The 16151-nt window shown below is 37.3% G+C and overlaps 1 protein-coding gene across 7 annotated transcripts in view; it reads right to left on the reverse strand.

The window, feature by feature from the left end:
- Window positions 1-3699: 3699 nt before the first annotated feature.
- PPM1B (protein phosphatase, Mg2+/Mn2+ dependent 1B) overlaps window positions 3700-16151 on the reverse strand; it is a 53783-nt gene continuing 41331 nt past the window's right edge. For 6 of the 7 annotated variants that reach the window (XM_042831264.1, XM_042831111.1, XM_042831439.1 and 3 more), the window contains 3 exons: window positions 13400-13511; window positions 12804-12861; window positions 6388-7408 (listed from right to left, as the gene is read on the reverse strand). In XM_042831264.1, coding sequence (XP_042687198.1) covers window positions 7103-7408; window positions 12804-12861; window positions 13400-13511 — 476 coding nt within the window. In that variant the 3' untranslated portion in view covers window positions 6388-7102. Of the gene's footprint in view, window positions 5560-6387; window positions 7409-12803; window positions 12862-13399; window positions 13512-16151 lie in introns of those variants that run through there. The other variant, XM_042831353.1, reaches the window with a different exon arrangement.

Below are 16151 nucleotides of genomic sequence, written 5' to 3' on the forward strand. Positions count from 1 at the left end.
TGAATGCTTTTAAGATAAGGATGAGTGGATGAATCTAAAGATGAATCTGAAGTATGTCCCCACCCTAAAATTTGTTACACAGCATTATGAAAAAGGTGTTCATGACCAGGAGACTGAAAAGCCGTGGTAAAACACCAGGCTTCTCACCCAGCTCGCACACTGTTTGCTCTAGCAGAATATTTCCTACAACTGCGTCTTGCCAAAATAAAAACAGATTTCGGAGCACTAGAAAAAGTATTTTGTTTTTATTATGGTGTTCACATTCCTTGCTCTCAGAGCTGAAGCAATATAGCCTCAAACGCACCGGAAAAATTTATTTGCTCTACATGCCCAGGCCAAAATCTTTACTGCACCATTAAGTTTAGATGTGTACGCGAACTGAAGATGACCACTAGATAAGGGACAAAAAATAAACTCGGAGAGCGTTCTCCAGTTACCCTAACAACAACAAATCAAATCTTGTACATTTGCCCATAACAAAATGATTATTCACAGAACTAATAAAAGCAAGCCCCATTCAGTCCTTTTCTTACATAATTTGGCATAGAATTTATTTTAACCAACACTTATTTTTGAAAGTTTCTCTCAACTACCCAACAGAATCCCAACATTGCCTGAAAATGCCACAGAAGTCAGTATTTATATTTACAGATGAGACGGACTTCCAAGAACTCGAGGAGGGCACTTACAAACGTGATTGTTTCCAGCTTTGTAAAGGTCAAAAGCAGGATCCTTGCAATCCCAAAAATTACTACAATGTAGCCTCAACTTCTCTATAACTCACCTTAAATTCCAGAGGTCTGAGAGAACAGAAAATCAGGCCATCAGGACTTGGCACAATAGGTGAGAAAACACCACCACATTTCAATTAGACACAGAAAGCATTCAGTCTGCATTCTCTTGCTACACTGTGGTTGTCCTCCTTTATCAGGAAGTTACTTTCACAGAAAGGTTATCAAATTGATGGAGAAGGGCTCTTCCTCTAGAAAACTATTCTCATGACTTGAGGATAAGGAAAAAGCGAGTATTCAACAGTGCCGAACAAAGCTCTCAGTAATACAAACTAGACTTTAAACCCAGGCATCCCTGCAGAGAAGAGATTTACAGAAAAATAAAGTATCTAAGTGAACATCACCTTTCAGATGTGAAGAGAGAAGCGCAGCAGCACAGATTATAAATGTAAACGAAGCCCATGCGGGACATGAGAGATGACCACACACAAACAACTGAACACAAAAGGACTTGGTCACGCTACAACGTGGAAGTTACCTATCTTTTGGTTGACAGCAAAGCAGCCACAGGGTGGGGGGAATGTAAGTCAGTACAAGCAAAGCAAAGCTAAATCAGACCTACACATCAACAGCCAACACAAAAGCACAGCAAGATTAAACTGTCAAATGGACAGAAGTGTTATAAAAGACGCTTAAGATCTCACGCACAGTTTCAAGTGCATGAGCTAGCTCCATACTTACGTGCAACCTTTCAGTGACCCGCTCACTTCGGTGTGATCTTGCCAAAGTGCATTCATCTCTGGGAGCACCCCGTGCAGTTGTTCACTTGCACCAATTGCACTCTCTCCAAACTTTCTTTTTAACCTTTCAATTTAGAGCCGAAAAGCAACATGTCTGCAGTAGACAATCCTTAAATCTAAAATTTTCCTGTTTACACCAACAAAACTTGGATTTGTTGACAGATCAGAAAGCTGCTTGGCAGTTTCTTTTGCATGAACCTCAGGAATAACTTGGGTTGCTTTTGCTTTAGCTTTTGTTTGCAGCACACTGATACATTTACTCAAAGCACAATTTTCTAGAACCAAACAAAGTGAAAACTGGGAATATCTTTACTCGGTTCCTTCAAATTTCCTCATCCTTTACACCAACTTCTGATGTGCAGAATCGCACTGCATCTGAGCAGTTTCATGGCTCATGGTTACATTTGCCATGGAACAAATTAAATATACATACAAACACACAGATTTCTATATATTGGGGTAGAAAATATCTATTAATATTCAACAGAATTACAAGGCCTTACAGAAGAAAGAAAGAAGCCTTGTAAAGCTAGGTTCTTAGCCTGTGATGTGTTCAAAAATTGATATCTATTTCACATGTACACTTTTTTTTTTTTTTTAACTCCATCTAAATAACAGCATAATTCACACAGGCAGCATAAGCAGCACAGATGTTTTGGTCAAGTCCCACGACAGTTTGCACACAGGCTTGGAAAAAACATATGAAGATTCATTCGTTTGAGTTTGTACTCAATCTCTCGTAAAAACCTGCTGAGGTCAAGATTACAACACTTGCATTTGCATTTATTTCTTTATTCCCTATTCCATTTAACACGTTAATGATAATCAGTTAAGTTTTTATTTTGCTCAAGATGATCAGACAGCAGATTTCAGAAGTGACACAGACTGTTTTGTCTGCAGTACAGGAGTATTCACAGAAATGGAGATGCAAGATGAATTTGACACATCGGAATGACCTGCGGTGGAAGTGACACTTCCTACTCTCAGCATTACACACAATCACGTTAGTTAGCAGATGGCAATATAATTAGGAAAACATAGTTTTAAACCAAATGTTAAAATTGACAAGTTGGGGCATATAGTAAAATCCACAAACAAATTTGATCAAACATCTTGGATTTCTCATGCTAAGAACACACAGCCTAAAAGAATGCTGTTGCTTTTTCTCCCCCCCCCGGCTGCTGAAATCTAAACAGTGGCAGCACGATCAGAATTAGAAACGTGGTGCAGGCACCAATTGAAGGCGGCACCTCTTCAAAGAGCAAACAGAAGTCTTGACTGACATTTCACTGAGCTGCATGCGCCGCGGCCCTTCCCTTTGGAAATCAACTTACGTGCATGCTCCACTTCTATACAATAAATACTTACAGAAAGTACAAACCCTTTCATTTATGGGAGGCAATACATATCAGGGCAAAAATATCGCACATATAAGCATTCTCAGAACTGGAGCTTGAGTCCAAGAACTCACACTACATCAGAACAAGGCTTAGACTGCAGTTCAGCAGGACACCATGCGAGGTTTATGCTGTAAAAGCAGATCCAACAAACGCATCCCAAGAACCGCTCTGCAGACCCAAAAACCTATGGCTTGTTCCTACATGTGCCCACTGCACAGCAACGCCGAGTGCTCAAACATATTTCTGCAATGTCACCAATGGAGGATTCTGTCGGCACTTTTTTTCCCTCCAGCTAAACAACTCCACTATAAGTAAAAATAACTAGAAAAAAATCAGTAAAAAGAATTAAAGTGAGGTATTCACAATACAACCAACTACTTCTATCTAAAACATCTTACAAGTACAATTTTCTAGATCTAGCCTCAGATCTTGACAGAACTTCAGCAGGGAAACTGTCTGAACGATCAATTTGAAGCTGAATTTTTAGACTTTAAACAAATGTTCCCAGTAGGCAGAATAAGACTCATTTCAGCTGCACTTGGGATGAATTTACTAGAGCAACTTTAAATAGCGATCTTAGTGTTCTGTCACCCACAAAGAAGCCTACTTAGAGACTCTTGGCTTCCTGCAGCAAAGAACCACATTCCCTGTATAACACATCCATCACCAGGCTGTACCAGAAAAGAAACCTTGCAAACCCTATCCTTTTTATAAAGAACACTCGCACTTTCTTGGCAAATCCTTCTCAAGAAAATATAAAGCGTATCACACTGTTTTAGCAATCCTTTATTGAAGATAACAAGTTGGTTATGTTCACTGTATTGTATGAAACATCACAATATCATACTGGGAAAGTACTATCAGTACAGGGTTGGACCAGAGCGGATAGTCTGAACAATAAACCATTTTGCATTCTTCATTCCCTATCTTTTAACAACCCCCAAAAAAACAGTAAAGGGACAAATACCTGTTAACATCGTCATTTAGAACACTTTAACTTACAAAGCTAAAATCTAATGAATAAATAAAATATATCGCGGCAATAATCTTCTCTAGACCCAAAAAAAAAAAAAATTTAAAAAAATCAGGTACACAGTGAATCAAAATGATGGGGAAAGCTGGCCTTCGGCGCTGCTATGAAAGAGCATGTGGTTTATACAGACTCACCATGGGGATAAAGTTACAGAAAAATACCATGAATTCCATTTCACACAAAACCAGTTGATGGCTGTCATTAGCTTAAAACTACACACAAGGGCAATTACATCCTCGCTGAAACACAGTTTAAACAAATAGGAAAATGTTTACAAGGCATCCACAGCATGTAAATCATGTACAGATGGATACATTCATTGTTTCCCCTCCCCAATAGCTTTTACTTTAGATAAATACTTTACTCTTCCCCATTTTCAGCATTTACTGGACTCATTACATGCACAACTCAAAGAAGTCAGAAGAAAAAGTCAAGGTTATTGCAAAAATAGAATTAAACTAAGAATCTTCAAGTACCTTACATGACAGCCACTCTGTACCATGCCCATTGCTTATAAAATGAAAGGTCATTGAACCCATGAAAATATCTCTAATATTTTCTTAATTTAAAATAGATAATTTTAAGTGTATTTATAGTAATCTCAAAGTGATAATTTGAACTTTGAAAATAATGCAAACAATTAAAAATTATACCCATATTACACAAGACTTCTGTCTGTATCTTAAGCTGAAAAAAAATCAAAAAACTATAGAAAAACCACATATAGAACAAAAAAATAATCACAATTTACATTATAATAAAGGCAAATTTTCAGCATTTTTTTTTTTAAAAACCTGCAGCTGTGAGAGATGTCAAAACAAATCACTACTAACTAGAAACTCATCAGTTTGGTTTTAAAAGATTTTCTCTAGCAAGAGTGTAAGGGTGTGTTGTACACATGCGTAAAATTCTTACTGTTTTTAGATGCCTAGAATCTTCATATATTATTGCCAAATACACTTATCTCCAAGCAAGCAGTAGGCAACATATCACAATTTGGACACCGCAGGGAAACCTAACGGTCTGGTAATACAGGTAAAACTGGAAAATTAAAAATAATAATAATAATAATAATAATAATACACATCTGATAGCATATTGCCCAATTGAAATTACTTCCAAGCCACAGAGCTGCAAAGCCTTCCAACTCGGTAAAGTGAAATAAGGAACGTCTCACAGAATTACTTGTACTCTCTCGTGCTTGTATGCTGTAATTTCATTTAACCACAGTGTATCTTCAGAGTACAACTACAATCCCATGCAACTCAGGTACATACACTGATCTGCTGAGAGCATCACTCCTTCCTTCCTTTTTAGGGCCAAAGTTCATTACAGATGTAATCAGTATGCCTGAGGCTGGTAAAAATACTGTAGTACAGGCAATGCTAAGAGTGGCAATATCGGAAAACACAAACATGAACGAATGATGGAAAATTCTAATATCTTTCTGCCCATTTCACAAAATGTTGGAAATCCACCAGAAATTTTCCCTTGTATTGAAGAAAACAGATTTAAAAGTTTTTTCCCCCTTTCAGAATCAAAAGCATTTTAGTAGATTTGTAAGGCTACCACGGATCTTCTAGATCTCCAGCACCCTACAGGAAGAGAAGAGGAGAAATATTACTTCTTACCAAAACACAGGAAAACATTTTGTTGCACTTTGGATTTAAGCGGCACAATTAATTAGAACACTAGCATCAAAAGACATTTCCCTTCTTTCATACCTGCCAAATTCCACACACAGACATGCTCTGCTCTTCAACTACACGAGAAAATTCACTTCTATGAGACATGAACCCAGTAAAACCGCTATAATATAAGGACTTAAACATGACCCAAAGCCACACTACATCACAGCTGTCAATAGGCACCACTGCCTCTACAGAGTAAAAAAAAAAAAAAGAAGTCTAAAGAGTACTAAAACTTCTAAGATTTCCCTGGTTCGTCGTATATTCCCTCAGGCTCTGTTCCACTGAGGCAGTGAAATCTGTGCCTATGTTGAACAATGATGCCCTTATGCAATTGTCATGTTACAGACTGACTACTGACACAGCACTTCCAGATATAACTGGTTAGCAGATTAGTCATCACCACTGTAAACTCCCACTATCATCCATGACCTACCCAAATGCATGTGTCGTACACCAAAAGACAAGTAAAAGACTTGGTAGAAGGTAAAACCTAAGTAGAACTACTTGTTTGTTCATTTGTGTTATTGATGTTTAACTTGAACTTGAGAAATGTTGCCCAAACTGAGGATCACGGATGAGTGTGTCAAACTCAAAATTACTGAAATATTTGTAGAAACTAATGAACATCATGGTGAGTTAAAAGGAGAAGCTATGAGAAGTTTCAATAGCAGAAAGACAGCATTTCAAAGTAAGTTTATTACTTGCTTAAAAGAGTCAATATGCATACAGATATTATTCCACAGCATATTCTTTATTTTCACTTCAACACAAACTCTTAGAACTTGAAACTACGAACTACTTCTAAGTACATTTTCATTTCTAGTTATACGTTATGCTACAACCTGGAAAATAAGAATACAGTCATCTAAAAAATAAGCATGAACAGTGCATACAATCTAAAATGGAAAAAACATACACATTTCAGGAAGAAAAAGTGGCAAACTAAGACATCGTAGGCTTTGTAATTTAGTTGTAATATAAACTATACACAATTCAAATACAAACATGCAGTTATGATGCTGGGGAAAAGGATGGAAGTATTCATAAAATTCAAACCATGTGCACAAAAGATACCATTCAGATGGGAATTATTTTACAATGAGCAAGCATACCATCAAAATGTTCTCTGAGAACATACTTAAATGCTTATGGATTAGTTTATTTTTGCATTAGCATATTAGGTTCCTATTGCTGGGGGTCACAGGATTTAAAAGCAAAATCTCACACGGAACTTAACTGGCTGCTATAGAACATAAAATGCAACTACTGTAATATACAATAGTCTTCCAACTTCTAAGGAAAAAAAATATATTTATGTCAACAATCTGTACAAATAACTGAAACTGAAAACAAACAGACTTCTACGATAGATGTGACAAATGTTGAGATATAAACAAAAGAAAATATGCCAAGAGAAGCATCAAATTTGCTACGAAAAACAAAGACATCACGTCTGTTTATCGCTCATCTCATTCATCCCTGAATCTTCACTTGAGCTCTGCATTTCAGCAAGGCGACTCCCAGATTCTGTGGGGCTGTGTGGCACAGGGTCACTGGGTCCAGCATGATTATCTGAAGCAGAAGCTGCAGCTGATTCAGCAGTGCACTCTTCTCCCTGCATCTTAGCTAGCCTGTAACTAGTCAGCATCTCTTCCAGAAGGTGGCGGTAGTTCCCCCTATGATTTATTCTTATTTGCCTGAGCGCTTCCACAAATTTTCCCTGTGTTCCACTTTCCTCCGCTTCTCCAGGGTCCTTTTTTTAAGATTCAAGACCCCAAAAAAATCAGCAGTTAAACTAGGATATTTTAGAAACACATTAAAAAAAAAAACTTTTTCTGACTGAAAAAAACATCAGCTTCATTCTAACACGAGTACAAAAAAACCCCACCTTATAAGCAACATCTCAGAACACGTTCATTTTATACAACAGTTAAAAAGTGATACTTTTCAGAACAGCATTGTCAACCATTTCAATTTGCTTTGAGCTGGACAGTGTCAAATGCTACCTCCTCCCAGTAAACTTTATTCAGACTGTCTCCCCGTGCACAGTTTGATGTTCTCCACAACTGTGATCAGCTGTCAGACAGTACAAAACGTGAATATTTAAGCTTCTTTAGCCAACAGGTCAATATCTTTAATTGTGTATTTCTCACAGCCAATGGCAAGGCAGTTCTGTGAAAAACATACTAAAAAGAATAGGCAACTCCTCCTTACTGCAAACAGTTTAACTGAAGCATCACATCAGAATAAATGCTCCAAACTTTAAAACAATCCTATGTTAAAGACTGTTTTTTGCATGCCTGATGGTGCCAAGAAAAAAAAAAAACAATCAGCTACTTATAGCAGCAGGAATGGGGGTGTTTGAAGAATGCAAGATAGTGATTTGGGCAGATGTGTGATATGTGTATTACACAGAAAAATTAACCAGTGGAACAGTCACTGAAAGTCAAATTTAGCAACATACAGCCAAAAAAACCCAACAACAACTAAATAAGAAGCACTGATTAAAGATTATAGGTCTCTTCCGCAAAGCACCTATTTGGCTACAGGCCTTCAATGAAAAGTCTGTCACTGCTGTGCGTCTCTGCTTTCTGCAATGGACTTGTACATCTGCCACATGTTTAAACTTCCAAGTGCTAAAAGCAGTGGTGTCACTTTAAGGGAATAGCACATTCTCAATTATTAATATCTAGCAGGTTATCAAACTAGACAAATGGAACTAGATCACTCAAAGCTGGCAGATTTTGCAACGGAGGCAAAATCCAGACTGCTCTCTTTTAATGCTGACCTCATTTTATTGTTATCTAGTCCAAAAGCTTCACAAACTGAACAAAGTATTGCAGTTGCTCATTTACAACTTAACAACAGTGCTAAGACAGTATCTGGGGTTCAAGAAGAGTTTTTGATTCTGCACTGTTACTAGAATACAAGCACTAAGAATGATTAGCAACGTGTAGGTTAAAAGGGGACAATTTCAGCAAAAAATGGGCATTGCTGTGTATAATGCCATTCTAAGCCTAATTTATTTCCTAAGTAGAGATGTAGTTCCACTGTGTTTTTCTGGTCTGTTTCACATGCTGCAGCTCTCATGTGCTAGTGTTTTCACAGTCAGAGAAATCTTCAAGAGCCCATTGAGGAGAAACAAATTAAAGAAGGTATTTCTAATGCAATGAGACTCACCAAGTTGGTGAAAAATCAGAGTACCAAGATGAGACTACAGATATATTCAATTTCTTAGATTTTCACAGAAAAAAAGTTAAATGTATCTATCTAGCTATTATTAAATAAGGCCGTATAGATGAGGAATTATTTCTTTTGAATGTTTGGAGAATATCTAAATTGTGTAATTCCTCAGTTCTGCTCCAAGGTTGACATTAGCAAACAAGCACTAATTTCACAATACTCTGATTTTTCACAGTTCTTTTGGGAGACTGAGCTTAGTATTTTCACTTGTGTGTAACATGCCTGATGTTGATCTCCTTTGCACTTACCACATCTCCCTCAGCACTTGAGGACAAAAACCTCCTCATATGACAGTAGGATAGAAACCATCTCTTCTATGTATCTTGCAATATGGATACATTACTACATATATTTCTTGCTAATGATGCCTGGCTAGAACAGGTCCCCTAAATTCTCTGAAAGCTAAGATAAGACAACTGTGTAAGTTAGCACTTGTCTTCCTTCATGTTCTAACTGGACTTAGTGCATCAGTACAGCTGTATTTAACACAAGCATTAAATTCTTACACAAGTTACACACATTTCGATTATTAGTATATAAAAGCCTACTATATATTAGTAACACTAAATTTACAGTGTTTAAGCATGTAAATTTTTGGCATTTTGGCATTTTCAAAAGCAATCTGTCACAGCCCTTAATAACATCATTTGCTTCAACAAAGTGCCAGAAAGTAAAATAAAAGCCAGAAAGAAACAACTTATGTCAGGCAAGGGACTCAAACACAAAGCTGGCTTCAAAAAAAGGTCAATGAAACTCCTGGCACAGTCAGTAACTTTCTAAAGTTACTTCTCATTTCTAAATTACACATACCTCCAAGCAGCCTAACTGCACCAGGCAGTAGGAGCATAAACTATGTAAGAAATTTCTATGATTTCACGTGAAGTCAAGAGTACAAGTCACCACAGCTGTATCAGAAGCCTCTCGGCTGAGAAACCAGCAGAGTTGCTGTTTGCAAGCCCAATGGAAGGCTCTCTTCAGCCCCCAAATCTGTCCAATACTTGCACAGTGGGTAAAATTTCTAATGACTGCTAAACCCTGAAGCAAAGCTGCAATCTCTGAATGCTGCCACAGTAATGATTCTTTATTCTCATTAGTCACTCACTCTACACAATACCTACTTATGTTAAAGATTCTCACAAGATAAACAGAACAGAACATACATGTGAAGAACTGAAAGAAGCTACTCCATGAATCACAAGCTCCTGTGGCAGAAACAAGTCTAAGCCAAGCACAATACTAATGGGTATCTGTGTAGTGCAAGCTTAAAAGAAACCTGATCTAGAAAAAGATATCTCAGTTTTGATTTATATACTTTCTAATAACTTATTTGTCAAGCTATTATAACATCGGGTCATTAGCTGAAATTGTTCAACACTGAAAAGTAAATGCTTCACAAGGAAGCCACATTTTTAAACTGCACACATTCTGGATTAGTTTTTTCCTTTCTTAATGTTTACTTGAATGCACGAGTATTTTAACAAGTGCTTCATTGCTTGTAAAGGTAAGAAAAAAGTTTCTGCCCTAATATAAAAATCACCAGATTAAGATGGTTGCTAGTTCCAGCACACTTAAGCATTACACCCGCACTCTAACAGATAAGTATGCTATTAGATACACACAAAGTACGGTCCTCAAGCTTAAGTCAGTGCACCTTCATGCTCTGCAGATTCAAAGCTTTTATCCCCAGTTTGTAATTTTTAGTATTAAGAATTAGGAATATTAAGAACTACTCTTGCTTCATACAGAAGCATTACTTAGATCCCAGTCTTTCATCATTGGTACGGTGCTGTATGTTTCCTTCCTACCTTCTCTTCCTGTTTAAATAAGATGTGTAGCAACATTATCACAATACAAAGGCGTTGCATAACTCTACAGCTTCCTTCCCTTTTTTGCTCCCTCCTTAAACAGCCAGTTTAGATACTAACGGACCTCTACCTGATACCTAGAACCAAGGACTGAATCAGACAATCATAGCAGTTGTGTTTCTGTCACACTGGAGATGGGTTGGTCCCACTCTCAAAGACAGCGAGATAAACGATTCCTACTTGCTCGGAAAGTACAAACAGGAATTGTAGCCTTCACCAAGTGGCAGCATCCTCCTCCCAAACGACTCTGGACCAGAATATCTTACGACCAAAATAAAAATGTACTGACTGGAAAATGGTATCTGTAATTTCATCCAGTGTAGTGTTTCTAAAGTACATCATTCATATCGTTGCTGAAATTTTCACTCAGCAGCAACAGAAGATGATTTCACATTTAAGAAACCAAATTAAAGACTCCAAACAAATACACAGTGATTTTTAAAGGTAATCAGTGCCAAAGCTATATTCCATTCTGAGGACGTAACTTTCATGTTTACTTCAGTTACCTCATTTTATTAAATTGTAACAGATGTGAAAAAATTTCCCGGGGGGAGTCAATATACAAAAAAAGATGCTGTCCTCCATAGTAGGACTCTCAGAAAACATACGTGACTATTAAGGACTAAATTTGAACTATGAAAACATGCATCACAAAATCACTACGGCAACTAACATTTCCACAAAGTCATCATTATATAAACTTTACTTTTACTTTAAGAAATCACAACAAAATCAGATGAAACAAAAAAGAACTTTGGTAAATAACTTTCCCTCCCAAGCAGGAACAACATTATAATATTAAGGCTAAATATGAACAGCAGTAGCACACAGTTTTCTGAAGAACTAAAGAAGCTGAAAAAAAGAACATTTTGCAATTATCCTAAGACAGCCAGCCAAACAGTATAACCACTGCTTAGCTTGTTCTGGGGGTACTGTCGCACAGTTTGATACAGCTTAAAAGAGAAACCTATACTTGTCATCCATTTTGAACAGTAACAACAAAAAAGTGAATCCTAATGAAAAAAAAAAAAAGATTTCTTCTGTATTTGTTCTTTAACAAAACAGAGATGCTACAAAAAAACTTTGTAACTTAAAGAATAAATAAACCAAAAATCTGTAGTCAAAGAATAAAATGCTAGGAAATTCACAAAGATAACTGGTAATGTTGTGCACCTTGAGACTGTGAATATGCAATAACCCATTTCAAAGTATTTTACTATAAAGATGACTCCTCTCCAACACCACTGCCTGTAATGACCACATGACTGAGGATCTTGTGGCCACCTCCAGAGAAAGAGGAAGAAAAAAACCTGATGAAGAATTTACTAGAAGACTTATTCTATCTTCACACATTGATTCACAGAAACTGTACAGAAGACAGCAGGTGTAACAACAGTGACCTTTTCAAATCCTTTACAAAGTACCAATTGTTCTTCAAGCAATCCCCCAAATGTTTTTTCAACAAGTTTAACTACAACTGTTATGAATTACTTGCTATACTACATTATGAAGAACCCAAAAAACAGGTTTGAAGTTACCACAAACCATATTGCCACATAAATATTCTAAACAACCTACTAGGAACGGGGCAGACAAATACAAATCTTTTCAGAAATCAGAACTGAAAACAGAAATCAATTTAAACTGTTCTTAGGCCACTGCACACAGAGTATATATTTTCCTTAGCTATCCCAAAAGTAGCATTAGTCTTGTTATCAGTGTTCCAAAATTTTCTACACTCTATGAAAAATGAATATGATAATTCAACAGTAATAAACTATCTTTAAAAAAAAAAAAACAAAAACAAACAATCCTACACTGTTGCCTCACAGGCTTGACTAAAAAAGTATTAATCAGCTAGTTTGATATCCTCAAGGTAAAAATTCTTTTCTATCAGATGCATTCAAAACAAGCTCAAAATGAAACTCTGTGCTCCAATACATATTTTGTATGATCTTAGCAGTGATGTACGATTTGCTTAGTGTATGACACCAGCTTGATGTTCCCATTAACAAATGAGCAATCAAAAGGGAAACTTACCCCCTCAGTCTCTCTGTGTGGATTCAGTCTACTGTACACAGCTTCAATAATATTACGCCTAAAAAAGAGAAGTTTTTAAAAGCGTGAGCATAATGATAAGAGAGTTCACAAGTGTTTCAAAAGAGAACTTGGAAGTTTGAGTACAACAATTAACTATTTCAGAACATTCACATGTTCTACCTTTAGCCTGTCTCTTAAGATGAAGCCTATTCTTGGTGTCTTTGCACATTTTCCATATAATGTAGGAAATTAACACTAACTCATAATTTGTAAAGACTGGGCAAGGCAAAACATTCTCATCTTCTCCTCCCCATGCTTTATCACTTTACACCTTCAGAAGTTCCAGCTGCATAGTCAGAGTTTGTCAAGAAGGAAACTCCACGCTTAATTCAGCATGCCCACCAACATGCCCTGGAAGATGTATCAGGTAAGCAAAGTCAACCAGATCCCACAGATGCAAGGATTTGACAAGCCCTCAAAGATATCTTAACCCACAGTAAGTTAAGTATTGGTTAGAGAACTTCTCACAGCAGAACCAACTTGAAGCAAAATCTGTTGCAGTGAAATAGTTCAAGCAATTCCAGTACTGTACTTACTTGCCAGCTAAACCACCTCCTGGTGGTAAATTAGGAATATTCTCCGCAGATAAAATACGAATAACATGAGCAAGATCAGGCATTCCTTCTTCACCTGATTTCTCCATAATTTCTATTTTAAAAACAGAAGAAAGTCCTTAGGTTACTGAATTTACACCAACCATTCCTTAAGACACTAATGTACAAGACACTACTACTTTACCAGACCTTCACCAATATGAAATGTTGCTTGTAAACGATGTGGGTTTTTGTTGTTGTTGTTGGTTGCTGGTTTGTGTTTGTTTTTAAACTTTTAAAGTAAGCTATATTTGTATGATTGAATAGAGGTATTCAAACCTACAGCCTGTATTTCCATTCACGCTTCTTGCAAATCTCTGTCAAAGACTCTGAAGCAGACTACGAACTGCAAAAAATATCCTGGGGACAGCAGCTAGGAAGCTAGTTTCACACTAGGAAGTGACAGCTAGAAGCCAGTTCAATTAACTTCCTATTGCACTGCAACACATACTCAGAAGTTGAATGCCAAAAAGCCAACTGGAATTCACTGTCAAGCCTCATGGTATAGCACTGTGTATTGTCAAAGTTCTGACTCTCCTGGATAAAACTAGGACCATCAAGCAATTAAGCCAGACAAGTATAATGGACCATCATCACTCCTAGCACTGACACAACAGATAACTGATAGTATGCTATTCCATTTTCCAAGCAGAAGTACACAGGTCACTCCAGAAGTAATGCCTCCTATGTAGTTTCCATGGAAATAAAACAACTACAAAGAGGATAAGAACACTACTTGACAGAGCAAATTCTCAGCTACAAAACACCCTACCTCAACACAGTCAACACCATTAGCTATGCATTTTCACCAGTGACAAACAAGAGGGAGCCTGCACGCTGCACTCACAAACATCTGCATGGCCGTCTGGAACGTGGGTTGTCTTTCATGCTGCTGTCACCCCTGCTGAAATGCACCACCCACCCCCTCACTGTGCTCACATCACTGTTTGGTCTCCGTAAACATTCAGCAAATATCAACAAACGTCAGTGGGTGACATTTTTATCCTGAGAATCATCCAGATTAAGGAATGAATTGCTACTTTCTGCAGACATGCATTTGAGTTTTTTAGCACAATATTCTAGGCGATTTTTTTCTTCTTAAGTTTCATGTCTAAACATAGAACTCTTACCTAGAACAGTCTGTATCTTGGCTGCTATCCACAGCTAAACAAACCACTTATGCTTCTTACAATTGATTATTCTCCACTTACAGATGCCCAATTTGCTTAAGTCAGCAGAAGCAACAACTTCAATTTCTGAAATTAGTGAAGCACATGACCTACTTTAAATACTGTACTCTAAGTTCCTTGGTATTTTAAATATCTCTTGATGACTGCTGTGTATGTACAAAGTAAGTGATATGCCAGCTTGCAACGCGCTTGCTCATTCTGCATCAAGGAAATCTGTGGCAAAGTCCACCAAAGTTAATCCTACTTTTAGAACAGCTTCACTATTGATAAGAAATAAGGCAACTATGCTTTTAATCTGCAACTTTAGATCAACATCACAAAATCTTTGCAATGAATGAGCTGGATATACTACTAAAAGGGATTCAACACCCTTCCACCAAACCTCATGTATATTAAGATTCATACACTCAGTAAGAATGATGCACAGCCAGCAAACAAAATGACAGCTAAGTATGTGTGCTTGACTACAAAAATCTTAAGACTTGGATCATTTCATCCAAATACATCCACAGAAATCAGCCACAAGACCCCTCAGATTCTGCCCCTTTGTGCAGTACTACCTAGCGAGAAGTAGATGGTATCAGTATAATATAAATGCTTCTGAGTCACATCTGATAGGAAATGTCTTACTTACATAAAGAAAGACTGTGTCTGGTTCCAAACATACTATAGTAGACACATAACAAGAATAATGAAGCAAGCAATTTCCAAATATTAATGTAAGCTCAAGATTTTTGAAGCTTTTAAAAGGCAATTAAAGCAGCCACGACTAAGGATTATCATGACTTCTTAGCATTAAAATCTTCTACTTAATGCTATGAAAGCACTTCTTAGGAAGCTCTTTAATAACTAAAAGCACCTTCTTTCCATTTTCAGAGGTTGCCCAATTAGAAACTATGGTGAAGAGACAGGTTCCTTTTTCTAATACAAGGATGAGTAGATTCACCAAAACAAGAATTAAGCAAATGACTAAGAATGACGTTTTTGCTCTACACCTTAACTAATGCATACGCAGGTCACTTCGTAACTAATGCCTTCTATTTATTTCCATGTAAACCACAGCTGATACAAAGAGCACAACAGTATTATTTGATAGAGCAGATTCTCAGAGACTGAACAACATTTTCAACATAGTCACCACCATCAGCTGTGCACTTCCACCAGTGATAAATAAGAGTCCACATGCCATGCTTGCAAAAAGCTGCACCAGCGAAGGTGGCCAACAGTCAGTGCTGCTACTGCTGAAATGCATCACCCACCGCCTCACTGTGCTCACATCCTCTGTTTGGCTTCCATAAATGTTCAGCAAGCATCAGTGAATATCAATGGGTGCAATTTTTTTCCGCATGGAGAAATTCAGTGACACACCCTTGCTTCATATTCACTTCCATGTCAGATGCTATCTTGTCAGACTGCCCCTCTGCTGACATCTGTCACACAGCAACAAAACATAAGGCTATATTGCTGGGAAGGTTCAACCTCTACTGCTGTACCACCAACATCCG

This window comes from Centrocercus urophasianus, unplaced genomic scaffold (assembly GCF_019232065.1).
Source record: "Centrocercus urophasianus isolate 14NV4802_14NV808 unplaced genomic scaffold, USGS_Curo_1.0 seq_10, whole genome shotgun sequence".
NCBI lineage: Eukaryota > Metazoa > Chordata > Aves > Galliformes > Phasianidae > Centrocercus > Centrocercus urophasianus.